General features: G+C 41.0%; 2 protein-coding genes across 9 annotated transcripts in view; one reads left to right on the top strand and one right to left on the bottom strand.

The window, feature by feature from the left end:
* The window catches only part of LOC126999805 (solute carrier family 35 member G1-like), a 134,508-nt gene extending 107,434 nt beyond the window's left edge, over positions 1–27,074 (bottom strand). For 2 of the 6 annotated variants that reach the window (XM_050862772.1, XM_050862773.1), the window contains exon 1: positions 26,929–27,074. The gene's annotated coding sequence lies outside the window, so the exon portion shown is untranslated. Of the gene's footprint in view, positions 1–14,361; positions 14,379–25,578; positions 25,908–26,928 lie in introns of those variants that run through there. The other 4 variants (XM_050862775.1, XM_050862771.1, XM_050862778.1 and 1 more) reach the window with 2 other exon arrangements.
* The window catches only part of LOC126999804 (carbohydrate sulfotransferase 1-like), a 99,585-nt gene that overhangs the window by 63,800 nt on the left and 8,351 nt on the right, over positions 1–27,434 (top strand). For all 3 annotated transcript variants that reach the window (XM_050862770.1, XM_050862769.1, XM_050862768.1), the window contains one exon: positions 26,974–27,104. In XM_050862770.1, the coding sequence (XP_050718727.1) occupies positions 26,974–27,104 (131 nt within the window). The remainder of the gene's footprint in view (positions 1–26,973; positions 27,105–27,434) is intronic.

Below are 27,434 nucleotides of genomic sequence, written 5' to 3'. Positions count from 1 at the left end.
ATAAGAGAAAGAAAGACAGCACGCTTAATATCAGGGAAAAAAAGGAAGAAAAACAAAGAAGAAAAGAAAAGAAAAGGAAGAAGCGTGTGTGAAAATAAAACAGAAATGCAATAAAAAAATCACGTCTCGTATGCGAAAAGAAAGAAAAAAACATTAACTCGGTATACATTTTTTCCCTCTCATTTCTTAACATACACAGACAAGAAGAAAACAAAATCAGATAAATGAATAACAAATGCCAAGTAAACAAGTAAACAGACAGACAAACAGACCACAATATAAACGCCTGAATACGGGTCAAAATCCAGGAAATAAAAGCAGATGAAAGAAGAAAAACAAATGCCAAGTAAACAAATAAGTAAACAAGTAAACAGAGAGACAAACAGACCACAATATGAACGCCTGAATACGGGTCAAAATCCAGGAAATAAAAGCAGATGAAAGAAGGAAAACAAATGCCAAGTAAACAAATAAGTAAACAGGTAAACAGAGAGACAAACAGACCACAATATGAACGCCTGAATACGGGTCAAAATCCAGGAAAGTTGAAGATTGAAGACCCGTTGCGAAAGGCTCAGAGCGCAAGACGAGGCAGACAAGTGGCCTATGAAGGATGGCTGCTGATGATGATAGTGGTAGTGGTGGTGGTGGTTGTTGTGGTGGTGTTATTGATGATGATGATGATGAAGAGGAAGAGAAGGTGAGATAGATAGATAGAGAGAGAGATGGAGATAGATAGATAGAGAGAGAGAGAGAGAGAGAGAGAGAGAGAGAGAGAGAGAGAGAGAGAGAGGAGGTATGATCTGTTACACGCTAAGACAGACAGACAGACAGACAGAAAGACAGGCAAACAGACAGACAGACAGAAAGACAGACAGACAGACAGAACTAACCTAACTACCACAATCTATATCACCACAACGTAATTCATTCACCACCACCACCATCACCACCACCACCACCACCATCACCACTACCACCATCACCACCACTACCACCACCACTACCACCATCACCACCAGTCTATCACCAATTTCAATACATCACCACCACTGTTAATATTGCAAGGATACACCGTGCAACACCACCACCACCATCACCACCACCACCACCTCCATCACCACCACCATGGCTGTCAAGTCATATTTGCCATCATAAACACCACTAAAGCTTGGTAACATCACCACTACCACCACCACCGCTACCCTTCCCACCACCACCGTCACCTCAATACCATCAATTCTGGGTTCCATTCAACACCTCCCTCACCACCACCACCACCACCACCGCTACCCTTGCTACCCTTCCCACCATCACCACCTCCTCAATACCATCAATTCTGGGTTCCATTCAACACCTCCCTCACCACCACCACTACCACCACCGTTATTATGTCTTTGTTGTTGTTGTTTATGTTGTTGTTGATACTGTTGTTTTTGTTGTTCTTGTTTGTTATTACTATTTCTCTCTCTCTCTCTCTCTCTCTCTCTCTCTCTCTCTCTCTCTCTCTCTCTCTCTCTCTCTCTCTCTCTCTCTCTCTCTCTCTCTCTTTGTCCTCACTTCTGTTTCATGGACGTTTTAAAGACACACAAAAAAGGTAGAACAAATATGAGGAGAAGGAGAAGGAGGAGGAGGATAAGGAGGAGGAGGAGGAGGAGGAGGAGGAGGAAAAAATTGTTATGTTCCTCCATGGCTTCTGACCTACTAATACCCACTGCTTCTTTTTCGTATTAACGGCTTGAAAACTCCTTGTGTGTGTGTGTGTGTGTGTGTGTGTGTGTGTGTGTGTGTGTGTGTGTGTGTGTATGTGTGCGTGTGTGTGTGTGTGCGCTTCGGAGTACAAAGGATGTTGCAAAATTGACGACTTACTCTTGTATATTCCTCCTCCTTTCCTTCCTCTTCCTTCTCTTCCTCTTCCTCTTCCTCCTCCTCCTTCTTCTCCTCCTCCTCGTGTAATCCACCGAAATCTCTGACAAGCATATGACATTTTAAGATCATCTCTCTCTCTCTCTCTCTCTCTCTCTCTCTCTCTCTCTCTCTCTCTCTCTCTCTCTCTCTCTGATATGAGGAGAGAGAGAGAGAGAGAGAGAGAGAGAGAGAGAGAGAGAGAGAGAGAGAGAGAGAGAGAGAGAGAGAGAGAGAGAGAGAGAGTAGATAAGAAATAACAAGAGATAACCAGGTATTAACAGGTGTGTGTATGTATGTATGTATTTATGTATGTATGTATGTATCAATAAAAAAAGATGTCACATAAATTCAGGTGGATGTATGGAAAGGGAGGGAGAGAGGGAGAGGGAGAGGGAGAGGAAGGGAGTTAAGGGAGAGGGAGAGAGGAGAAGGGGGAAGGGGAGAGGTAGGAGGGGACAGAGAAGAAACAGGAGGAGAAAGAGGGAGGGGAAGGCAGGCAGACAGGTAGAGAAATAGGACAGGTAAGCAGTTAAAGGAATAGGACATCGGTAGGTAGGTAGGAAGGTAGGCAGGTGAGGTAATTGGTGTCCTTATTCCCACGTCTGTTAACGGAGGTCTAGTTTTTCCACGTGGTGAGGAGGAGGAGGAGGAGGAGGAGGAGGAGATTACGCAGAGGACAAGACGAGGAGAGGAGGACTGAAAAGGAGGAGGGGAAGGAGGAGGAGGGGATGAACGGTACAAAAAATAACGAGACAACAGATGATGACAAGGATATAAAGAGCGAGCGATTCAAAGAGAGAGAAGAGAAGAGCGACACGGAACAACAGGACGAGACATGGAAAGAGACAAACCGGAACGGGATATGAAAAGAGAGAAACAGAGGAATAATGAAGAGAATAAGGAGGAGGTGAAGAAGCGCCTGACAAAAGAAGGAAAGCAGAAAAAGGAGACAGCGATTCAAAGAGAGAGAATAGAACAACAACACGGAAGAACAGAACGAGACATGGAAAGAGACAAACCGGAACGGAATATAAAAAAAGAGAGAAACAGAGGAATGATAAACACTTGACAATAAAAGGAGATGAGAAAAAGGAGATTCAAAGAGTATAAAGAGGAAAAATTGAACGATGCAAAATAAGAAACAAAGAACGAGGTAGAGAGAACAAGGAACCAGGAGAGACAGACAGATAACCAGAGAGACAGAGTGACACCAATAGAGACAGACAGACAGGTATACAGAACCCCAACAATAAGAACCAAAGTAGGCAAGGAGGGTGGGAAACGAAGGGAGGAGATGAGGTATTGAGGCTTTGAAGAACAGAGGGAGGAGGAAGAAAAGGAGGAGGAGGAGGAGGGGGGGGGGGTCGGGGGTCACACATATAACCCGGTTGTATAATAGAAGGTTTGTGGAACTGAACGAAAGTGAAAGTGAGAGAATGCGCGCTATCGGTTACCTGAGCTGGTTTGGTATGCGCACACACACACACACACACACACACACACACACACACACACACACACATTCTTGTTGGTCGGTTTTGTCAATCTATTTCTCTCCATCTTTTTATTATTATTATTATTATTATTATTATTATTATTAATATTATTATTATTTGTAACACCTTTTTTCCTCCAATTACAGGTACGTGTGTGTTCGTTCGTCTGTGTGTTCGTTACCTGGTGGTCGGTCGTGAGTAGTTTTTTTTTCTCTCACTGATTTTTTTCACTTTTTTTTTGTCTTATATTATGAAGAAGAAAAAAAACAAGTAATAAAGGAAAGTGAAGATAGATAGATAGATAGATAGATAGATAGATAGATAGATACATAGATAGATAAATGGATAGATAGCAAGATGTGAAGATAGATATAGATAAGCAAACGGGTAGATAGAAGGTAAACATAGATAGATAGATAGATAGACAGATAAATAGATAGATAGAGAGAGAGTTAATTAATATGTAAATCAATAAGCTGGAAAATAAAATAAATAAATAAACAAACAAACACATAATCAAACGAGCAACATAAATACATATAAAGTAACTCGTCTTCCTTTCCATCATTTTATCGTAGTAAGTCTTTTTTTAAACGAGCCTTACTTTGCATATCATTTGCATTCATCAATTTCTTCTATGTCTTCTTCTTTATCTTCTTCGCCTTCTTCTTCTTCTACTTCTTCTTCGTGTTCTTTTTCTTCTTATCCTTCTTCCTCTTCTTCTTTTTCTTCTTCTTCTTCTTCTTCTTCTTCTTCTTCTTCTTCTTCTTCTTCTTCTTCTCCTCCTTCTTCTTCTTCCTCAACCCGTTCACCCCCAACCAAAACATTTAATTTCCCAAGACTGAATTTAATTTCCCATAACACTAAAATTTTTCACATCATTTCGATCTTAATTAGGATGTAGAGCATACTGTATTATTTTCATTTTTCACATTTTTCTACATTTTCAATTCATCATGATTCGTCTACTCCGTTTTTTTTTTTTAATAATACTCTAAGTTATTTTTTGCGGTTTCTGTTCAAGTTTCACGTCACTTTGGTCTTTTAATAAACTTGTAATGGGGCGCTGTGTATTATTTCTTCTTTTGTTAATATATATTTTCAAGTCATTGTCGATTTTTCCGGTTTTATTTTAAGTCCCACATGATTCTGTTCTTTCCTTTCCATCTTTTTAATGTAGTAAGTCTTTTCAAACGTCCCATTCTTTGCATATCATTTACATTCGTCAAATTCTTCTTCTGCTTCTTCTTCTTCTTCTTTTTCTTCTTCTTCTTCTTCTTCTTCTTCTTCTTCTTCTTCTTCTTCTTCTTCTTCTTCTTCTTCTTCTTCTTCTACTTCTTCTTCTACTTCTTTCTTTATAATGGGTGCTGTATATTTCTTCTTTTTTTTTAACATTTTCAAGTCATCATCGTTTGCCTGATCTTTACCTTCACCCTCCTAATCTTCTACTGATGTTCTTTTCTTTCTTTCTTTCATTATATACAGTACTAAAACAACACCTTCGTTACTCGTATCCAATGGTCGTTCAGGGTTCTTTTAATCTCGTTTGCAATTTCACGTTTTTTTATTCCGAGTGGAGTTTTTTTTTTTTTTTTGCCTTTCTGTTGTTGCTGTTGTTGTTTTTCTCTGCATATATATTGCTTCAAATACTAACGAGTGAATATTTTTGGGGATTTTTTCTATTTGTTAACTTCAGTATTCATTCCTTGTTATTTTTGTAGACATTTTTTTTCCTCCTCCTACTATATTTTTTTTCTTTCCTTTCCTCCCATTCTCATCCCTTTCCCTTTCTCTACATTTGCTCCTTCTTCCTTCCCTTCTATTTCCATTCCTTTCCTTCCCTTCCATTCCATTCCTTTTTCTCTTAGTTTTCCTCCTTTTCTCTGTCCATTTTCCTCTCTCTTCCCTTCAATTTCCTTTCCTTTTATTTACTTCCGAGTCCTTTCGTTTCCTTCTCCTTTTCCTTCCCTTTTCTTTCCTTCTCCATCTCTTTTCATTCCATTCCCTTTCATTTCTTTCTATTTCCTATTATCTTTCCTTTCCTTTCCTTTCCATTCCATTCCTTCTTTTTCTTTCCTTTCCTTCCTTTCCTTCTCCATCTCTTTTCATTTCACTCCCTTTCATTACCATTTTCCTTCCCTTCCCTTCCCTTAGCTTCCCCTCCCTTCCTTTCCCTTCCCTTCCTTTCCTTTCCCATGCCTTGAAATCAATGAGGCTTTGTGTGTGTGTGTGTGTGTGTGTGTGTGTGTGTGTGTGTGTGTGTGTGTGTGTGTGTGTGTGTGTGTGTGTGTGTGTGTTCGCCCCAAAACTGCTATCTGGTCAATAAAAGTTTGAAAAGAGACAGACAGACAAACAGACAGACAGACAGATAGACAAACAGACAGACAGACATAGATTTAAATACCTCACTTTCACTCTCACTCTCTTTTTATTCCACGACAAACTTGACTTTTACCTCCTCCTCCTCCTCCTCCTCCTCCTCCTCCTCCTCCTCCTCCTCTTCCTCCTTTCACTAATACCTTCGAACATGAGGTAACAATAAGCGATCACCTGTATTTTTCTCACCTGCTAATTAACCTTAAAAACCAGGTGAGAGAGAGAGAGAGAGAGAGAGAGAGAGAGAGAGAGAGAGAGAGAGAGAGAGAGAGAGAGAGAGAGAGAAAGGAGATGAGATGGTGAAAGGTGAGATAGATTGAGACAGGGAGATAAGGGAAGGGGAGAAGGGGGAGGAGGGGGAGTAATGACGTAGGGAGAGAAAGGAAGGAGGGAGTAAATAGGTAGGAGTGAGGAGGGAGAGAGACGAGGAAGGCCACTCCACCTATGTTAGTTATCCCTCCCTTCCACTCCACTCCTCCTCCCTTCTTTATCCCATTCCACTTCCCCTCATTCCTGTTTTTGCATACATCCCCACTCCTCTTCCACTCCCCTCCCTCCCTTGCCTCCTCCTCCCTATTCGCCCTTCCTTCCTACTCCTTGTTTTATCCCATTTCACATCTCCCCGTTCCTGTTTCTGCATACCTCCCCACTCCCCTCTCTCTCTCCCTTCCCTCCCTCTTCCTCCCTTCCCTGCCACCCCCACCTCGTCTCCCATCCTTCTCTCCCTCTCTCCTTTCCTCCCCATACTGAGAGATAAGAATGGAGGGAGAGAATGATGAAAGGCAACACAATGGGGAGAATGGAGGAGGAATAGAAGGAAGGAGAATAAAGGAGAAAGAAGGAAGGAGGCAAAAAAGAAGAGGAGGAGAAGGAGGAGAAAGGGAGGTTGGAGTGATTAAAGAAGGAAAATATAGAGAAATGAAGAGAGAGAGAGAGAGAGAGAGAGAGAGAGAGAGAGAGAGAGAGAGAGAGAGAGAGAGCCTGGGTACACGCACCAAAAATAGTTAGATTGTCAAGGAAACTCAAGTTGTAGTGAGGTCAAAAGATCGTCACGAGGAGGAGGAGGAGGAGGAGGAGGAGGAGGGAACAATAACAAAGCACATATTACGCTATTATTGACAAGTTAAAAAAAAGACAAAAAAAAAAATATAAACAAAATCTGATCTTCGTGGAATTAAGATTATGATGGAGAGAAGGAGAGAGAAGTGGTGGTGGTGGCGGTGGTGGAGGTGGAGTTGGTGGTAGTGGTGATGGGGGTGGTGGTTGAGGAAGTAATGGGAGTCGGGGTGGTTGTGATAGTGAATGTATTGGTGATGATGGTGATGGTATTGGTGGTGATGATGATGGTGTTGATGGTGATGGTGGTGATGGTATTGGTGGTGATGGTGATGGTGGTGATGATAGTGGTGTCGGTGGTGATGGTGATGATGGTTACAATGGTGATGGTGATGGTGGTGACATTAAAGACATCTCTCATAGTTTATATTTTTACTTTTTCCCATTTTTAAACTAATATCCACTTTTTAAACCTTATATTTCAATTATTAAACCAACTCTTTCTATACATTTAAACCTAATTCTACTTTTTTAAACCAATTATTTCCACTATTCAAATCTAACACCTCTCCATTTTTTAAACCTATAACATTTTAAATCAATTCTTTCCAATTTTCAAACCAACTATTTATATTCTTAAAACAACTATTTCCGCTTCTCAATTAAACCTATCAATTCCACTATTTACAATTATAACCTCCATTTTCAAAACCATCCCTTTCTTAACTAATCTCCACTTCTTAAACCTACAATTTCCACTTCTTAAACCTACAATTTCCACTTCTTAAACCAATTAATTCCACTTCCTAAACCTACAATTTCCACTTCTTAAATCAACAATTTCCACTTCTTAAATCAACAATTTCCACTTCTTAAGCAAATCATCTCCACTTCTTAAACCTACAATTTCCACTTCTTAAGCAAATTATCTCCACTTCTTAAACCTACAATTTCCACTTCTTAAACCAACTAATTCCACTTCTTAAACCTACAATTTCCACTTCTTAAGCAAATTATCTCCACTTCTTAAACCAGCTATTTCCACTTTTTAAACCTACAATTTCCACTTCTTAAACCGCCTAATTCCACTGTTTAAACCTACAATTTCCACTTCTAAAGCAAATTATCTCCACTTCTTAAACCTATTTCCAAACCTCTTCGTACAAGGCCACAACAAATATTTGGGACGAAACTCCATCGTATCATAATATTTTTTCGTCTATATATTTTTTTTTCTCTTCTTTTCCTTCCTAATAATATTTTTCTTCATATTTTCTGTAGTTCGTGAGGAGTTAAAGGCAAAGTCAATGATATAAATGATTTAATATTTCTACTACGTCGTTTTTTTTTTTCTATGTCCATTTATAGATGTCTCTGTCTGTGTCTGTGTCTGTGTCTCTGTCTGTCTGTCTGTTTGTGTTTGTCTGTCGTGCAAAACAAATTAAACCTCTTTATTTTATCAACTCTCTCTCTCTCTCTCTCTCTCTCTCTCTCTCTCTCTCTCTCTCTCTCTCTCTCTCTCTCTCTCTCTCTCTCTCTCTCTAATGTATGACTTCCTCCAATGCTTCAGCGGAAGAAACTAAAAATAAATGAGGAGAAAGAAGAGAGAGGGAGAGAATGAGGAAGAGGGAAGGGAGGGAGGAAGGGAGGGAGAATGTGGAGAGAAGGATGAAGGGAGATTAGAGTCAGAGGTCATGAGAGAGAGAGAGAGAGAGAGAGAGAGAGAGAGAGAGAAAGTGAAGGCATGATATAAAAAAGCATTGCTCTTCTTCGGGTCATGCCAAACACACACACACACACACACACACACACACACACACACACACACACACATAACCGGCTGGAGGGATGACGTAACAGCATTTGCCGGAGCAGGATGAAAACTAATACTTATCAGAGGGAGGTGGAAGACGTTAGGAAAGGCCTTTGTAGTACTATAGAGAACTAGTAATGAATAGTGATGATAATAATGATGATGATGATGATTTTAATTCTTCTCTACATCCAAAACACTAAACCTTCTCCACCCCTTCCTCTCTTCCCCCTTTCCCCTCCCTTCCCTCTCTCCCTTCCTCCCCTCCCTCCCTTCCCAAGCAGGCAGACAAACCTGAAATACAAGGATGCAGGTAAAAATAATCACAGGTGCCAGATTTCACCTGTACCGTAATGGCAGGTAGCTCATTAAGGTGGTAGTGGTAGTAGTAGTAGTAGTAGTAGTAGTAGTAGTAGTAGTAGTTGTAGTAGTAGTATGTAACAAGACGAGTGGAATGAAAAGAAGAAAGGAAGAAATAAAGGAAGTTACGAAAAATATATGATAATGTTGAGATACACACACACACACACACACACACACACACACACACGAACACCCACACACACACACCTTTTCCTTTTTTATTATTTTCTCTTTTTGTTTCTTTTTTTGCATCTTCGTCTTACCTAATCGTATTTTCCCACCAACCGATCCGATCCGATCCACAAACTCATATTTCACTCGTCTTGAACCTGTTTGTCTTCCTCCTCCTCCTCCTCCTCCTCCTCCTTCTCTACTTCTTCTCTCTCCTCCTCCTGTTCCAAGGCTGTTTTACTTCTTACTCTGCTGTGACTCAATGGAAGCAAGATAATACAAGAAAATAAAAGAGCTATAATGATACAATACGATAGTTGGGTACTGGTGACCGGCCGTGACCTCGTACAAGACTGAGAGGTGGGCGAGAAACTGCGCTTTTATATATTTCCAGCAAAGGCGGCAGCTCAAGGGCAAAAAATTAAAGTGCTTTGTGTGTACCGCTTGCTTCATTTCAGTATTAGTATTAAACGTAAACTTCTCGTTGATGATATGTCTCTGATACCTGAATGTTGGAACCTAACCTAGCCTGACCTAACCAAACCTAGTCTAAGCTAACCTAACCTAGCCTAACCTAACCTAACCAAACCAAACCAAACCTAATCTAAGCTAACCTAACCTAACCTAGCCTAACCAAACCTAACCTAACCTAACCAAACCAAACCTAACCTAACCTAACCAAACCTAACCTAACCTAACCAAACCAAACCAAACCAAACCTAACCTAACCTAACCTAACCTAACCTAACCTAACCTAACCTAACCTAACCTAACCTAACCTAACCTAACCAAACCAAACCTAACCAAACCAAACCAAACCTAACCAAACCTAACCAAACCTAACCTAACCAAACCTAACCTAACCTAACCTAACCAAACCAAACCTAACCTAACCTAACCAAACCTAACCTAACCTAACCTAACCAAACCAAACCAAACCTAACCTAACCTAACCAAACCTAACCAAACCTAACCTAACCAAACCTAACCTAACCTAACCTAACCTAACCTAACCTAACCTAACCAAACCAAACCAAACCAAACCAAACCAAACCAAACCAAACCTAACCTAACCTAACCTAACCTAACCTAACCAAACCTAACCATCATCATCAAACTAGGACGTGGTTTCTGCTACCCTCTGCTTTTTTATACTAATTCAGTGTCGCTACAAAATAGTCAACTCTTATAGATAGGGAGAAAAAAATTGCCCACGAAGTCTATGAGAGATATAGTGACAGTTTTAATTTATACATCTATCCATGCATTTACGATTCTTTCCTCTCCTTATCTTTCTTCTCCTTTCATCTTTACTTCTTCCTTTTCTTATGTGTATCCCCCCTTCCTCTTACCCTCTTCACTATCTTCTTTCTCATTTCTCCTCTTCTTCCCTTTCATCCTTTTCTCTTTTCATCTTTACTTCTTCCTTTTCTTATGTGTATCCCCCCTTCCTCTTACCCTCTTCACTACCTTCTTTCTCATTTCTCCTCTTCTTCCCTTTTATTATTTTCTTCTTTCATCTTTACTTCTTCCTTTTCTTATGTGTATCCCCCCTTCCTCTTACCCTCTTCACTATCTTCTTTCTCATTTCTCCTCTTCTTCCCTTTTATTATTTTATTCTTTCATCTTTACTTCTTCCTTTTCTTATGTGTATCCCCCCTTCCTCTTATCCTCCTCAATATCTTTTTTCTCATTTCTCCTCTTCTTCCCTTTCATCCTTTTCTCTTTTCATCTTTACTTCTTCCTTTTCCTATGTGTATACCCCCTTTCTCCTATCCTCCTCAATATCTTTTTTTCTCATTTCTCCTCTTCTTTCCTTTCATCCTTTTCTCCTTTCATCTTTATATACTTCTTCCCTTTCCTATGTTTATTCCCCCTTCCTCCTACCCTCTTCACTTCTCATCTCTTCTCCTCTTCTTTCTTTTCATTCTTTCTTTCAATCTGACTTATCTTTTTTTATCCTCTCCATTTCCTTTTCTACCTTCCTTTGTTCGACCTGGCTCTTTCTTGCATTTGTTTTTATCTCTTTCCTTCTACCTTGTCTACCTACCAATCTGCCTACCTGCCTGACTGCATACCTACCCACCCACCTGCCAACATACCCACATACCTAATTGGCCACACACACAAAAACACACTCACACACATACACACACATTCAAGGTCATACTAACACGAGACGCCGTCCATAACACTTCAAACACACATACATAAAACAAACACACACACAAACAAGGGGGGGGGGGAGCCTATGTTCTTCTCCTCTTTCTTTAGGTCCATTTTCAGCCTTACCAGTGAAGAGAAACCGACCGTATCGCCTCTCCCAAATGTCAAGGTGTGTGTGTGTGTGTGTGTGTGTGTGTGTGTGTGTGTGTGTGTGTGTGTGTGTGAACCCTGAAGACACACACACACACACACACACACACACACACACACACACTGAAACAGATATATGTACAGGGTGAGAAATATCATATCGAGAATGTTTTTTTAATTAATTTCTCCACCAACGAAAAAAAAAAGAAAGTGAACGAATCTATATTTTTGCAAGTGGAATAATTTGATCTTTGGAAATATTTATGAAAGGGTCCGAAAAAAAAGAGAAGAGAAAGAAGGAAAATAGAGGAAGAAGGAAAACAGAAGAAAAGGAAAATAGAAGGGGAAAGGAAAAACAGAAGGGAAGGAAAGGAAAATAAAAAGGAAGAAAAGGAAAATAGAGGAAAAGAAAAGGAAAATAAAGAGAAAACGAAAATAGAAGGAAAGAAAGGGAGAATGGAAAGAAAGAAAAGGAATATAAAAGAAAAGAAAAGGAAAATAAAGGTAAAAGGAAACTAGAAGGGAAGAAAACGAAAATGGGTGGGAAAAAAATAGAAAGGAAGAAAATAATAAGAAAGAAGAAAAAAAGAAGAGAAAAAAAAGAGGATGATGATGATGATGGGGCTGACCGCTATTCCATTGCTTATAAAACGTCAAAATTTGCAACGAAAGTGGAAATGTTTGCGGATTGAAGTTTCCATCAATCTCTTCTTTTTTTAATGTTTCTTCTTATTTCTTCTTTTTTTTTTTTACATGTTTCTATTTATTAACGTTGTCGTCTTATGCCTTACTCTCTTATTTAAAGGCGTATTCTTTTTTTTTTCCTTATTTCAATGGTTGTCTTTATATTCCTTTTCTTTCTTTTTTATTCTCTCTCTTTTAAACGATATTTCTCTCAATAGTTTTTTTTTATATCTTTTTAAATGCCTTTCTTTTTTCATTCCTTTCTTTTTTAATTCCTTTCTTTTTTAATTCCTTTCTCTTTAAATTTCCTTCTTTTTAAATTCCTTTCTTTTTAAATTCCTTTCTCTTTAAATTCTCTTCTTTAAATTCCTTTCTTTTTAAATTCCTTTCTCTTTAAATTCTCTTCTTTAAATTCCTTTCTTTTTAAATTCCTCTATCTTTAAATTCCTTTCTTTTTAAATGCCTTTCTACATACTCTTTTTATCATTTTTCTTCTTCTCTTTAAAAATGTTTCTTTATTCCCAGTTTTCTTCATCAATGTCAATTCTATTTATCTTATTTAAATGCTTCTCTTTTTAAATGTCACTATACTTATTTTTGTACACTTTTTAATTAATCTCTTTATTCGTTTCTTCTGTTAATTCCTTCTGTTCTTCGTCCTTATTCTTCCTATTTTCTTCCTTGTCTTCTTCCTTTATCTCCTCTTCAATGCTTCTCTTTAAGATGATTTTCTATGCAATCCTTTTTCACATTTTAAATTCGAATTCTTTTTTTTTCAATCTTCTTTTCTTTTTCCTACATTTTTTTTTGTATTTTTTTTTTTATTCGAACAGTTTAGTATTATTTTGTTCTTTATTTTTCTCTCCCGTTCGTGTTTAGGTTAAAGTTAAAAGATCTTATGAAAAAGTTACCACGCAATGAATGTTTTTGAGTTTCGAAACTGTGATACTCTCTCTCTCTCTCTCTCTCTCTCTCTCTCTCTCTCTCTCTGTACCATGAGGAAAGTCGGACCCAGGAGAGGTCAAACGTGTGTGCGTGTGTGTGTGTGTGTGTGTGTGTGTGTGTGTGTGTGTACCAAATGAGCCCAAGGACTACCACAGGAGCGCTGATGAACGTACACACACACGAACACACACACACACACCCACACACACACACACACACACACACACACACACACACACACAAACAAGAATAAGTTTCACCCAAAGCTTCTCTCTCTCTCTCTCTCTCTCTCTCTTATGGTGATGATAATTATAATAACCTCCTCCTCCTCCTCCTCTTCCTCCTCCTCCTCCTCCTCCTCCTCCTCTTCCTCTTCCCATAATTTGGTGAAACGGTAACTTGTTAGAAATCATCCCCTGTTCTTCCAGCCACACCCACCTCCTCCTCCTCCTCCTCCTCCTCCTCCTCCTCCTCTTCCTCCTCCTCCTCTTCCTCCTCCTCCTCCTGACCTTCACCCCCACCCCCCTCCACATCGCGTCCTCCAACCATCCTGTTTCCCGCTACCCCGAGAGAGAGAGAGAGAGAGAGAGAGAGAGAGAGAGAGAGAGAGAGAGAGAGAGTTTTACCGATTCCCCGTCTCTCCATTCTTCTCTCTCACAATTTTCTTTCTTTCCTTCTTTTCCTCCCTCGTTTTCCCTCTCTCCTCGTTCCTGTCTTTTTCCTTGTCCTCTCCCTCTCGTTCATTACTCGTTAATTACTTTTGGCTGACGTTTTATCCTTCTTTCTCCTTCATTACTGTTTTCTTCTATAATTATGCATTCATTACTTTCTCTATTTCTTCTTTACCCTCTTCTTCCTTCTCCTCTTCCTTAGCATCATCTCCCTCTGCCTCCTCCTCCTCCTTTCATTATTCTTGTAGTCTTATTCTAACCAAAAATCACCTCTCTAATAAAATAAAAAACATGTATAAACTTTGTAAATACGAAGAAAAACACAAAAAACACACAATCCTCACTTTCCTTTCCTTCCAAGTCGGGTTTTGCTTTTTTCAACTCATCCTTTTCAAATTCTTATCCTCTTCTGTTGTTGTGTTTTCCCTTTATCTGCCAACTGTGTGTGTGTGTGTGTGTGTGTGTGTGTGTGTGTGTGTGTGTGTGTGTGTGTGTGTGTGTGTGTGTGTGTGTGCTGATGGACAGGTAGTGTTTGCACAGGTGACACACTCGTTAACATTACCTTCACTCCACTTCACCTGCAAAGAGAAGAAAAGGAATTAGCAAGACTATGTAAAAGGCGTAAGAATAATAATAAAATAATAAAAAAGAAGAAGAAGAAGAAGAAGAAAGAGAATGGTTAAAGGAGAGTTCCATTGCTACTTCATTATTTGCATGTCCCTTCCTTCCTTCTTTCCTTCCTTTTTTCCTACATTCATTCAATTTATCCATCTTTCCTTTCTTGCTATCTATCTCTCTTCATGTGTGTTTATCTATCCACCTTTCTTCCTCTCTTCCCACCTTCCTTTCCTACCTTCCTCGTCTCATTTTCATCCTGTCTATCCTTCGACTCCGTATTCTTCTTTGATATCAAGCGTCATCTTCCCTTCCATCCTTCCCAGCTTCTGTCCCTCCTTCTCACCTTTCCATACACCTTTCCCTCCCTTCCTTCCTTCCCTCCAACCTCCCTGTCCTCCTCCTCCTCCTCCTCCTCTTCTTCCCTACTTCTTCCTCTCTCTTCCTACACGTACAAGTCTAGCTAAGTCCCCGTGAGAGTGTAAAAGAAAACGGGCTCGTACGAAGCCTCCAAAGATGAGACGAAGAGAGAAAGCGGATCAAGTTTAGACTACAGAGAGAGAGGAGAGGGAGAGAAAAGGGAAGGATAGGAGAGGCAGGATAAAAGAGAGAGAGAAAAGGGTCAAAGGAGAGGAAAAAAGAGGACTAAAAAAAAGAAAGGACATTGAGGACTTAAGTTGAAAGGGGAAAGGTCTTGAAAATGTTCCTTGTGTGTGTGTGTATGTGTGTGTGTGTGTGTGTGTGTGTGTGTGTGTGTGTGCTAAAAGAAGAGAGATTCGACTAGGAGGAGGAGGAGGAGGAGGAGGACAGTTGATACGATAGGAGGAAAGATAAAGAAGAAGAGAAAGAAGAGAAAAAGAGAGGAAGCGAAACGAACTATACCACGAGAGAGAGAGAGAGAGAGAGAGAGAGAGAGAGAGAGAGAGAGAGAGAGAGAGAGAGAGAGAGAGAGAGAGAGAGAGAGAAACATATGACCGGCCCTTAGTGAAAGTGGACAGACTGGTGATGATGGTGATGGTGGTGGTTGTGGTGGTGATGACGATAGATAGATAGATAGACAGATAGATAGATAGATAGACAGATAGATAAGAAAATAGATCGCCATTACCTTAGATCACATTGAAGAAGAGAAACAGAAAAAGAAAAAGAAAAGGAGAAAAAGGAAGTTGGGAAGTGAAGAAGGAAGAAAAGAAGGAAGGAAGAAAGGAAGAAGAAGAGAAAAAGAGAAGAAAGAGGAAGTTGAGAAGTAGAGAAGAAAGGAAAGAAGGAAAAAAGGAAGATGAATAAGAGAAAAAAAGAGAAAAAGGAAATTGGGAAGAAAAGAAGGAAGAAAAGAATGAAGGAAGAAAGGAAGAAGAGAAAGAGAATAAGAGAAAGAGGAAGTTGAGAAGTAAAGAAGAAAGAAAAAAATGAAGATGAATAAGAGAAAAGAAAAAAGAAGAGAAGGAAGGGAGAGAAGAAAAAGAAGAAAAGAAAAGAGAAAAACGGAAGCTGGAAAGTAAAGAAGAAACGAAGGAAAAAAAAAAGAAAAAAAAAGGAAATACATAACCAATTTTTTTTTTTTTATGAATCAGTAATATCTTTTAATTAATCGTAAAAGCGTGGCAATTAAGGCAGCTAATGACGCGTGAGTACCAGGTAATTCTTCGTTAATTAGTCGTGTGCTCACCTGTCGCTACCTGGGCAAAAAGAAAAAAAGGTGTTTAGCGTTAGCAGTATTTTGGGTTAACGAGGCAGGATCTCTCTCTCTCTCTCTCTCTCAAGATTAAGGGTAGTAATATTTGTACCCGGATTCTGCAACCACCATCATCACCACCACTTTCATCACCACCACCATCACCACCACTGTCATCATCACCATCACCACCACCATCACCACCATCTTAATAATACGTATGAACACCTTTAAGTCATGACATCATTCACTGTTCATCACCATTCATCACCACCACTAACAAAATCATCACTACCAACCATCACCACCATCACCACCACCATCACCACCATGCCCGAAGACTTCCAGAATCACCAACCACTACCATCACCACCACCACCACCACCATCACCACCACCACCATCACCACCACCAGGTCACTTTCTATTCAACAAAAACTGGTTCTCCCTTAAAAGCGAGTCCTTGTATTGAAGAAGAAAAGAAGAAAGGGAAGAAAAGAACAAAAGAAGAAGGAAGAGATTGAGAGAGAAAGTAAAAAGATGCGAGGAGAAAAAAGGGAAAGTAATGAGAAAAAGAGAAAAAAAGGAGGAAATAATTGTACAGGGAAATAATTTTATCTTCATTTCGTTTCTTCTTCTTCCTTCTCTTCCTCCTCCTCCTCCTCCTCCTCCTAACAGAAGGCAAATTTCACACGATTATGGTCCAAAAGTAGAGGACACACACACACACACACACACACACACACACACACACACACACATGGATTTTATGGAAGCTTTGTGACGAAAAAGAAGAAGAGAAAGGAAGGAAGGAAGGAAGACAGGAAGGAAGGAAGAAGGAAGGAAAGGAAAGACGGGAGAAAGGAAAGACAGGAAGGAAGAAACAGGAAGGGAAGGAAGGGATAAAGGAAGGAAGACAGGAAGATATTCACTGATAGATAGATAGATAGATAGATAGATAGATATATTGGCAGCTAAATAGATAGACACCAGTATGCCTTGATAGATAAACTGGCAAACAGACACATAGATGGATCGACAGTTGAATAGAAAAAGTGTAAATGAAATTATGATAAAAATATATTCTTTAAAACATTGATGAAACATATTAAGAAGAAAATGTATGGAACGTAAATGGTTTTGATCTCTTAAAAATGATTATAAATGGGAGAAAAGATAAAGAAAATATATTGGAGAGAGAGAGAGAGAGAGAGAGAGAGAGAGAGAGAGAGAGAGAGAGAGAGAGAGAGAGAGAGAGAGAGAGAGAGAGAGAGAGAGAGAGATAGTGTCACAGTACGTACCCTTTAAACACACACACACACACACACACACACACACACACACACACACACTTTCTTTTAGGGATGTAAATCAAAGGAGAAAATAGGTAATGTTTCTTTTCTTTCTTTTCTTCTTTTCTTTTATACTGAAGTGAAAAAAGATTATGCCATTCACCTGTGACCAGTTTCTCTCTCTCTCTCTCTCTCTCTCTCTCTCTCTCTCTCTCTCTCTCTCTCTCTCTCTCTGATCAGCATTTTTTTCTCTCTAGCATCCAATTACCACCCTCCTCCTCCTCCTCCTCCTCCTCCTCCTCCTCCTCTTCCTCTTCTTCCTCCTCTTCCTCTTGATATGTCCTCTTTCATATCTTCTTCCTACTCACACTCTCTTCTTCCTTCCTGCTGTCCCTGTCCAGCTAAGATAGGAAGAGGAAGAGGAAGAGGAAGAGGAGGAGGAGGATGAAGAAGAAGAGGAGGAGGAGGAGGAGGAGGAGATATGAAAGTGAAAGTTTGTGCGACGAAGATACAAGAGAGAGAGAGAGAGAGAGAGAGAGAGAGAGAGAGAGAGAGAGAGACTTGCATAACTCTGGGATTTACCTGTAGAGCAAAATTTCTTACTTGGCTTTATTTTTCTTTTTTTTATCTTTATTATGCAAAAAAAAATAAGGTGGGGCCGAGACACACACACACACACACACACACACACACACACACACACACACACGAATCATTTCTCCCGCTGTGTGTATGTGTGTGTGTGTGTGTGTGTGTCCGCTCACCTGAAACGAAGGCAAAGACCATGTGTACACAGCAAACACACACACACACACACACACACACACACACACACACACACGATATAAATGGATTAAAAATGAGTGAAAATAAGTTAAAAATAATAATAAATAAATAGATGAAGAGATATTTAAAGCTATTATAAGCAAGAAGGTTGACCAGTTCTCTCTCTCTCTCTCTCTCTTCCACGTTACAAAACAAACAAAGCAAAAAAATCTACAGGAGAAAAAAAAAGTGAAGGGCAAGGAGGAAAAACAGGAAGGAAAAAAAGAGGAGGAAAAAAATCATATCATAAGGTCTCTATGTAAGTCCACTTTGACCTTTATGATCTGTCCAGTCTCAAATGTCCTGTTTTTTCCCTCCCTTTTTTTTTCCTCCTCCTCCTTCTCCTTCTTCTCCTCCTCCTCCTCCTCCTCCTCCTCCTTCTGTTGATCCTCCTACTGGTTCTCCTTCTTTACGTATTCCTCCTCCAACTTATCTTTCTTCTTTTTTTCCTTCTTTGCCTTCTCCTCCTCCTCCTCCTCTTCCTCCTCCTCCTCCTCTTCCTCCTCCTCCTTCTCTTACGCCTTGCTTCTCTTCTTTGTTCTTTTTTTTTTTTACTCCTCCTCCTCCTCCTCCTTTTTTCCTTCCTCCTCCTCCTCCTCCTCCTCCTGCGCTCTCCCATGTGCGTCATATCTCGTCGTCAGTACACACACACACACACACACACACACACACACACACACACACACACACACGCACACACACACACTAACAACAACAACAACGAGAGAGAGAGAGAGAGAGAGAGAGAGAGAGAGAGAGAGAGAGAGAGAGAGAGAGTTGCTTTGACAGCTGATAGGTATGTAAGAAGGGGGAGGGAGGGAGGGAAGGAAGAAAGGAGGGAGGGAGAGAGAGGGAGATAACTTTTCCTTTCACTTGAACACCCGAGACCTTCCCTCCCTTCCCTCCCTCCCTTTCCTCCCTGACAGCCTTTCTCCTCCCTTTCTCTTCAACCCTGACCGTGTTCTGTAATGTCCTTTCTCTCCTGCATCATCATCATCATCATCATCATCATCATCATCTCTCTCTACCCTCATTTCATATTCGTCATTATCTTCCTCTTGTTATGTCTATCACAATCATCATCATTATCATTATCATCATCTTCCTGTTATCTGAAAGAAAATGAAGAGGAAGAAAGAAAGAGAAAGAAAGACAGTGAGTGAGAGAATGAAATTTAGAGTAAGATAAGGAAAGAAAGGCATAAAGAAAGGAAGAAAGAGGAAGAATAAGAGAGAGAAGTAAGGAAGGAAGGACGGAAGGAAAGAGAAAGAAAAGAGAAACAAAGAAAGACAAAGAAGGGAAAGAAACAAAGAAAGAGGAAGAAAAAGAGAAAGAAAGAAGGAAAGAAGGACGGAAGGAAAGAGAGAAAGAAAAGAAACAAAGAAAGGAAAAGAAAGGAAGAAAGAGACATAGAAAGATAGAAGAAAAGAAAGAAAAAAGGAAAAAGAAATTAGTCGTAAAAAATTCTTATCAATAAACAATGAAAATTTAATCCGTTGGTTGGTTTGTTTCTTATTTCAGTAGTAAACACCAAACTATTTACTTTCTCCTCTCTCTCTCTCTCTCTCTCTCTCTCTCTCTCTCTCTCTCTCTCTCTCTCTCTCTCTCTCATAGCTATCTGTTTATCTATCCAAATCCTCATGTCATGGAGTAATCTAATCTGTTTCAAGCCGGTTATTTCACCACACTAATTACAGTTTCTTGATGAATATTACACTTTTGCTTAATAGATTAATGACGAGTTACATGTTTTGTGGTAGTATTAGCGTTTTGTTTTGTTTTGTTTTGTTTTTTTACATATGAAGATCTGTTTTTTCAAGTATGTGTGTGTGTATGTGTGTGTGTGCGTGCGTGTGTGTGTGTGTGTAGCTATGTGTGTGTGTGTCCATATTTTTACCGACGAATCAAAAACGAATCGGTAGGTGAATAGAAAGTCATATCACACACACACACACACACACACACACACTCTATATCAATCAGCAAGTCAATCAACACTGCCTTTAATGCATGCACACACACACACACACACACACACACACACACACACACGTCAATCGAAACTCCCTGCTCTCTCTCTCTCTCTCTCTCTCTCTCTCTCTCTCTCTCTCTCTCTCTCTCTCTCTCTCTCACCTGTACTTTTAACACCTGGCCCCATCTTACAATCTTCCCCTTGTTAACGAGTCTTATACGTGTTTGGCTTCACCTGAGACCTTCCAGGCGGGTGAAAGGTTAAGTACTCGAGGAGGAGGAGGAGGAGGAGGTGGAGGAGCTTAGGCGACAGAGCAAGAAGTTATGGGAAGTATGTATGATCAGGGAAGAAAGAGGAGGAGAGGGAGGGGAAGTTGGGAAGGGAGGAGAAAAAAAGGAGAGGGAAAGAGAGGAGAGGAGAGGAAAGGAAAAGGGAGTAGAGGAAAGAGAAGAGGGTCGTATGTGAGAGGAATTAAGAGAGAAGAGGCGAGAGGCGTGACGGATGGAAGGTAAAAAAAGAATGAAAGGAGAGGAATGGATAAAATAGAAGAAAGGAAAGAAACACGAAAAGAGGAGATGAAAGAATAACGAAAGAGAAGAGAGAATAGTGAGAGGAGAAAGAAAAGGGGAATAGAAGAGATTGAGATGATGAGGAACAAGAAGAAACTGAAGAAGAAAAGAGGAGAAAGAGAGAAGAGAGAAGCAAGAGAATGGAATGAAGAGACAGAGAAAAGAGGAGAAGAAAGACGTAAACAGAGAGAGAGAGAGAGAGAGAGAGAGAGAGAGAGAGAGAGAGAGAGAGAGAGAGAGAAATCAATGCACACAATTTTAACGGAAGTGAAAAAATAAACTTTACACACAAACGTATCAACGAAACAAAAACAAACGAACGAAGTAACACACACACACACACACACACACACACACACACACGCACGGGGATCACACTGGGCCATTTTTCCTCCTCCATCCTACCTCCAACCTCCTATTTCACCCGGTACCGCCGACACCTCCTGGCACACATGGGTTGGAATTATTAGACACTTTCCCTCCTCATATTAACTATTTCTAAAGGTTAAAGAGGGAATCATCGAGTTCTAATAAGTGGTTCTTTAGGTCCATGGTACAGAAGAAGGGTCAGACTACCACCAGGGTCATAAAACTACTTCTGGAAATGCCTAAAACTCCTACGAAAGCCTTTTCAAATAGGTGAACTTTGGCTCCTCCTTAGACTTCAAATTTTCCTCCAGCAAATCGGCTCCTTCCCAAAAGCTACGGGCTGCAAATTAGCTACAACAGTTGGCGGAAAAAGTGCTGGAGGTGGGCGGTATAATCGGAGGCTGGAGGAGAAATAGCCCAGTGTGATACCCCTTCATTGCCGCGATACCCCGACACTTGCGACGGCCATTAACATCTCCATGATCACACCCCTCCACCCCGACACACACACACACACACACACACACACACCACCCTTCCCCACTTCCCCCAGTACTCATCACATGAAACTCAGTGTATTGTATTTTGTGTATTTTCAGCCTTATAGCTGCCAACAAGTGAATAAACCATTTATTATTATTATTACACACACACACACACACACACACACACACACACACACACACACACACACACACACACACACACACACACACACACACACACACAAAAAAAAACAAATGGGTGGAAAAAAATAATTACGAAAAAAACACAAAAAAGAGGAAAATACGAGAAAAAAAAAAAACGCAAGGATTTAAATGAAGACAATGAGGACAAAAGGAGGAGGAGGAAGAGGAGGAGGAGGAGGAGGCCTGGATGGAGAGGAGAATAGGAGTGAGAAAATAAATGAAAACAGAGAGGAAGAAGAACAGAAAGAAGAGGAAAAGGAGTTGTTGGAGAAGGAGATGGAGGAGGAAATATGGAAACATGGAAACATGGAAATGCAGGTAACAGAAAGCCTATTGGCTCATTACGAGGTTGCCCGCTCTGGTGATTTAATCTGCTCGACAGCCACTTGGTGTCCGCAGAGCAGATGAAAGCACCTCGATATTCAGTGTACTCCTGTCGCAATGAAATGACGTCGATTCGATTTTTGAAGGACTTGATGGTATTCGCATTCATTACTTCTGCGGGAAGATTGTTCCAGTGGCGGATGACTCGGTTTGAGAAGAATGGGTAAGCCGTTATTTCTAATTCTTGAGTTTGTTTGCAATTCAAAGAACTTTAAGTGACTGATGTTGTTGAGTTTTTTCAGGTACTTAAAGACTTGAATCATATCCCCTCGTAGGCGTCTTTTCTCCAGTGTAAAGTTGAGTCGCTAGAGTCTTTCCTCGTACGGTTGAGCTCTTAAGGTTGGAATCATTTTCGTGGCTCGTCGTTGAAGTCTTTCCGGTAATTCGATGTTCTTTCTGTAGTTAGGAGGCCAGAACTGTACTGCATACTCGAGGTGCGGTCTTACCATGGAGGAGGAGGAAGAGGAGGAGGAAGAATAAGAAGGAGACTTAAAAACCTAAACAAAGAACCGCTGAATGAGGTAAAATATGAAACCAGAGAGAGAGAGAGAGAGAGAGAGAGAGAGAGAGAGAGAGAGAGAGAGAGTTAATACTGGGACCTCGGGGGATCTAACTTGAGCAGCGAAACACTTTTTAAAGAGGGGGTCTCTCTCTCTCTCTCTCTCTCTCTGTACCATTTCACCTCAACAACAAAAGTAAGGAAGAAAAATAAGGAAAAGAATGGTAGTAGTAGTAGCAGTAGTAGTAGTAGTAGTAGTAGTAGTAGTAGTAGTAGTAAAAAAGAAAAAGAAAATAAAGGAAGGAAACAAGAGAAAAAGGAAAGAAGTGCAAATTATATATAGAGATAAGGAGATAAAAAGAGAAAGAAAGAAAGAGAAGGGGAAAAGAAAGGAGTGTTGAGAGAGATAAGAGAGGGAGAAAGAGGGAGAGAGAAGGGTGGAAATGATGGAAACGATAAAAGGAAGAGAAGAAAGGGGAAGAAGAGGAGGAAGAGGAAGAGGAAGACAAACAAAATCAGTAAAAAGAGGAACATAAAATAGGAACAGTGAAGACGAAGAGGAGGAGGAGGAGGAGGAGGAGGAGGAGGAGGAGGAGGAGGAGGAGGAGGAGGAGGATGCAACATTAAACCAGCCAAGTGTAGGGTCACATTCACTGTTGTTAAGAGACGAATGGAGGAGAGAGAGAGAGAGAGAGAGAGAGAGAGAGAGAGAGAGAGAGAGAGAGAGAGGTGGCAGGGAGATTATAGAAAGGGAGAGTAGAGGATGGATAGGAGGGAAGGGAGTAGGATAGGGGAAAGGCAGGGAGAGAAGGATGTAAGATGCAGGGAGGGTATGATAGAAGGAAGGGAAGAAAGGGAGGGAGATTGGGTAAAGAAGGGAGCTTAAGTGTTGCCATGGGTACCAGAAAAGGGAGAATAGCAACAAGGATGAATAGGATGTAAAGGGTGAGGAATGAAAGGGAGAACAGGGACATGGATAAAGAAGGGAAGGGAGGGAATGGAGAATGGAAGGGAGGAAGATGGCAAGAGGATGGATGAGAGGAAAGGTAGAAAGGATGAAGTAAAGAAAGAAAGGGAGAAGAGAAAGTGAAGATGGGAAGGAAGGAAAAAGGAAGGAAAGAACAGAATAAATGATAAAGAGAAGAACAGAATGAAGGGGAAATAGAATGGAAGGGAAGGGAAGGACAGAATGAAGGAGAAAGGACAGAATAAAGGAAGGGAAGTGAAGGGGAGGAAAAAATAAAGGAGAAGGGAATGGAAGGAAGGGGAAGAATAAGGGAAGGAGATGACAAAATGGAGAAGGAAGGGAAGGGAAGGGAAGAAAAGGAAAGGGAAGGAAAGGGAAGAAAAGGAAAGGGAAGGGAAGAAGAAGAATGAAGGGAAGGGAAGGAGAGAATAAAGAGGAAGGGAAGGAGAGGCAGATGTTAAGATCATGACCAGGAATGACATCAACCATCTCTCTCTCTCGGGAAATCGTATCAACTAAGCCTTAATCTTCTTTCCAAATTACATTCCCGGAAAGGTACTAAAAGAAAATAAATAAATAAATAAATATGTAAATAAATAAATTATATGAATAAGAAAATACATGATAATTGTAGACGAAAAAGAAAGTTATTATCATTATTATTATTATTATTATTATTATTATCACAAGTCTCAGAAATACCAACTCATATTCTGCATTCCAACGCTTTCATAATATATAATTAATTTCATCATCACCACCACCACCACATCATCATCACCACCACCACCATCACCACCACCACCATCATCACCATCACCACCACCACCACCACCACCACCACCTCCACCATCATCACCAGCATTAACACCAACATTACCATCAGCACTACCACCATCATCTCCACACCACCACCATCACCACATCATTAACATCATCACCACCACTATCATCATCACCAACATCATCTGGCCCTACCACTATCACTACCATAATCACTACCACCACCACCACCACCATTGTCTCTCACCACCAGCATCACTACCAACATCACCACCACTATCACCACCCTTATCAACAAAAATACCATCACCACCACCACCACCAGTAACAACAACACCATTACCAACAACCCTGTCACGAACACCACACCAGTCACCACCACCACCACAATCACCACCATCCTCACTACCACAGCAAACCACGCCACCACTAACACCACCATCACCATCACCACCACCAGTAACAACAACACCATTACCAGCAACCTCATCATCAACACCACACCAGTCACCACCACCACCACAATCACCACCATCCTCACTACCACAGTAAACCACACCACCACTAACACCACCATCACCACCACCACCACCAGTAACAACAACACCATTACCAGCAACCCTGTCACGAACACCACACCAGTCACCACCACCACCACGATCACCACCATCCTCACTACCACAGTAAACCACACCACCACTAACACCAACACCACCACCACCACCAACACAACCATCACCACCATCAAAGGAACGTCATCACCACCATCAACCACCACCACTATCACCACGCCACCATCATCACCACCACGCCACCATCACAACCACCTTCTTGTCCTTGCCTGTGTGTTATATATAGGCCTACCACACACACACACGCACACACAAACACATTCTGACCCACGTGGCTATCTCATTCCATCTCTCTTACCATCCCATGCACACACACGCACACACACACGCACACGAGACACGCCGTGGATGAGCAAGCCCAGAGACCCACGCACGCACACAGACACGCACACACACACATACACACGCACACACCATCACAAAATAATCGAAGTCTTCCCACGCCCTGCCCTTTCCACGCCACCCACGCCTACACGATGCCACAGGGGTCTTCACAGGGGAATACTCACCATGGGGGGGAGAGAGAAGGCCTACACAGGGGTACACACACGCACACAACACCCTCACGCACACAGCTACCACCGACTTATGAGTGTCGTCTGCTCGCCTCGCCGCCGCCCCGCCTCCTCCTCCAATCAGCTGTTCAATCACGGATCCGGGGTGACTGGCTCTCTTATGTCGCTGTTTTTTAGGTGTTTTAAGGCACATCACGTGACTTTAGCAAGCGGAAATACTCCATAATACCTTTTTCTGTGTTTTGGGTCCATGTGGTGTGGTTGGAATACTGTGAATAAGATGAAATAGGGGTAAAAAGAGAGGAGTGGAATTTTGTGTTAGTCACCCTCCCAACCCGCTCTCTCTCCGTGACTGCCTCTCTTATTTCTCTGTTTTTTTAGGGGTTTCAAGGCATATCACATGACTGTATTAAGCGAAAATACTCCATAATACCTTTTTCTGTGTTTAGGGTCCATGTGGTGCGATTGGAATAGCGTGAATAAGCCGAAACAGGGGTAAAAAGAGAGGAGTGGAGTTATGTGTTAGTCACCCTCTCAAATCGTTCTCTCTGGCGCGCGTGTGACATCGGTGTTTTCTCTTTTACTCGTTTTCTGTTTGAAGGAACGAATATCTTAACACAAAAACCTTCCAGAATTCTTTACAAAGCTTCTATTCTATTCTCAGCTCTATGTATTTCCGGGAAAATAGCTTAAACAGACCGAAATCACATTGAGAAGAGTTGGGGGGGCGGGGTGTCGACGAATGTGTCACCCTCTCAGTCTGTTCGCTCTCATGTGATAACTTTTATCTATTTTGGTCATATTTATGGAGATAACGCATATTGCACCACAAGAACACTACAGAACACTCAATAACACCTCTACTCTCTTCTAAACCCACCGACTAACCGCAAAACAACGTCAAACACATCGAAATCAGAGTGAAAAGAGAGAAGTGTCAATATAGCTTAGTCACCCTCTCAGAACGCTCCTCCTCGTGTACCATTCTTATCTTTTGTCCATTTTTTTAAGGACAGAACGTATACCACACCACAAAAACACTACAGAACACAGAACAACACCTTAACTCACTTTCAAACCCACAAACACACCATAAAACAACCTAAAACACACCCAAAACCCATTAAAACAAGAGACAATTCCCCAAAAATCTACGCCATCCTCTCTCCTCTATCTCCTCGATGCTGTCAAGAACGCATATCACACCACAAAAACACTACAGAACACACAACAACGCCTTAACTCACTTTCAAACCCACAAACACACCATAAAACAACCTAAAACACACCCCAAACCCTATTAAAACAAGAGACAGTTCCCCAAAATCTACGCCATCCTCTTACCTCTCCCCCCACGATGTTAAAATGCTGTTCCTTTTCCTTCTCCAGCTCCCTTGCCCCGAGAACCCGGCAGACGGTGAGGACAGCGGTGATAGCTCTCGTCTCCGCCCTCGCTCTTGTCGCTATCTTCCACCTGGCGAGACTGGCCGAGCACCCCGTCAGTGAGAATGTTGTGGACGGTAAGTTTGATATGGGAAGTTCTGTCCATTTTGGAAGGGCTTGTGCGTGTGTGTGTGTGTGTGTGTGTGTGTGTGTGTGTGTTAAAGGTTGAAATAGTGACAGAAAGAATTGAATGCAGTTGTATTAGAGAGAGAGAGAGAGAGAGAGAGAGAGAGAGAGAGAGAGAGAGAGAGAGAGAGAGAGAGAGAGAGACTGACAAAAGGTGAATCTTCGGAAAATCAACAGCTGTTGCATTTTAACCTGATTAGATTCTCTCTCTCTCTCTCTCTCTCTCTCTCTCTCTCTCTCTTCATCTATCCCTATTTATTTAAGTGTATGGCTGTATGTAT

This window comes from Eriocheir sinensis, chromosome 17 (assembly GCF_024679095.1).
Source record: "Eriocheir sinensis breed Jianghai 21 chromosome 17, ASM2467909v1, whole genome shotgun sequence".
NCBI lineage: Eukaryota > Metazoa > Arthropoda > Malacostraca > Decapoda > Varunidae > Eriocheir > Eriocheir sinensis.
This window is presented reverse-complemented; position numbering and strand designations above follow the sequence as displayed.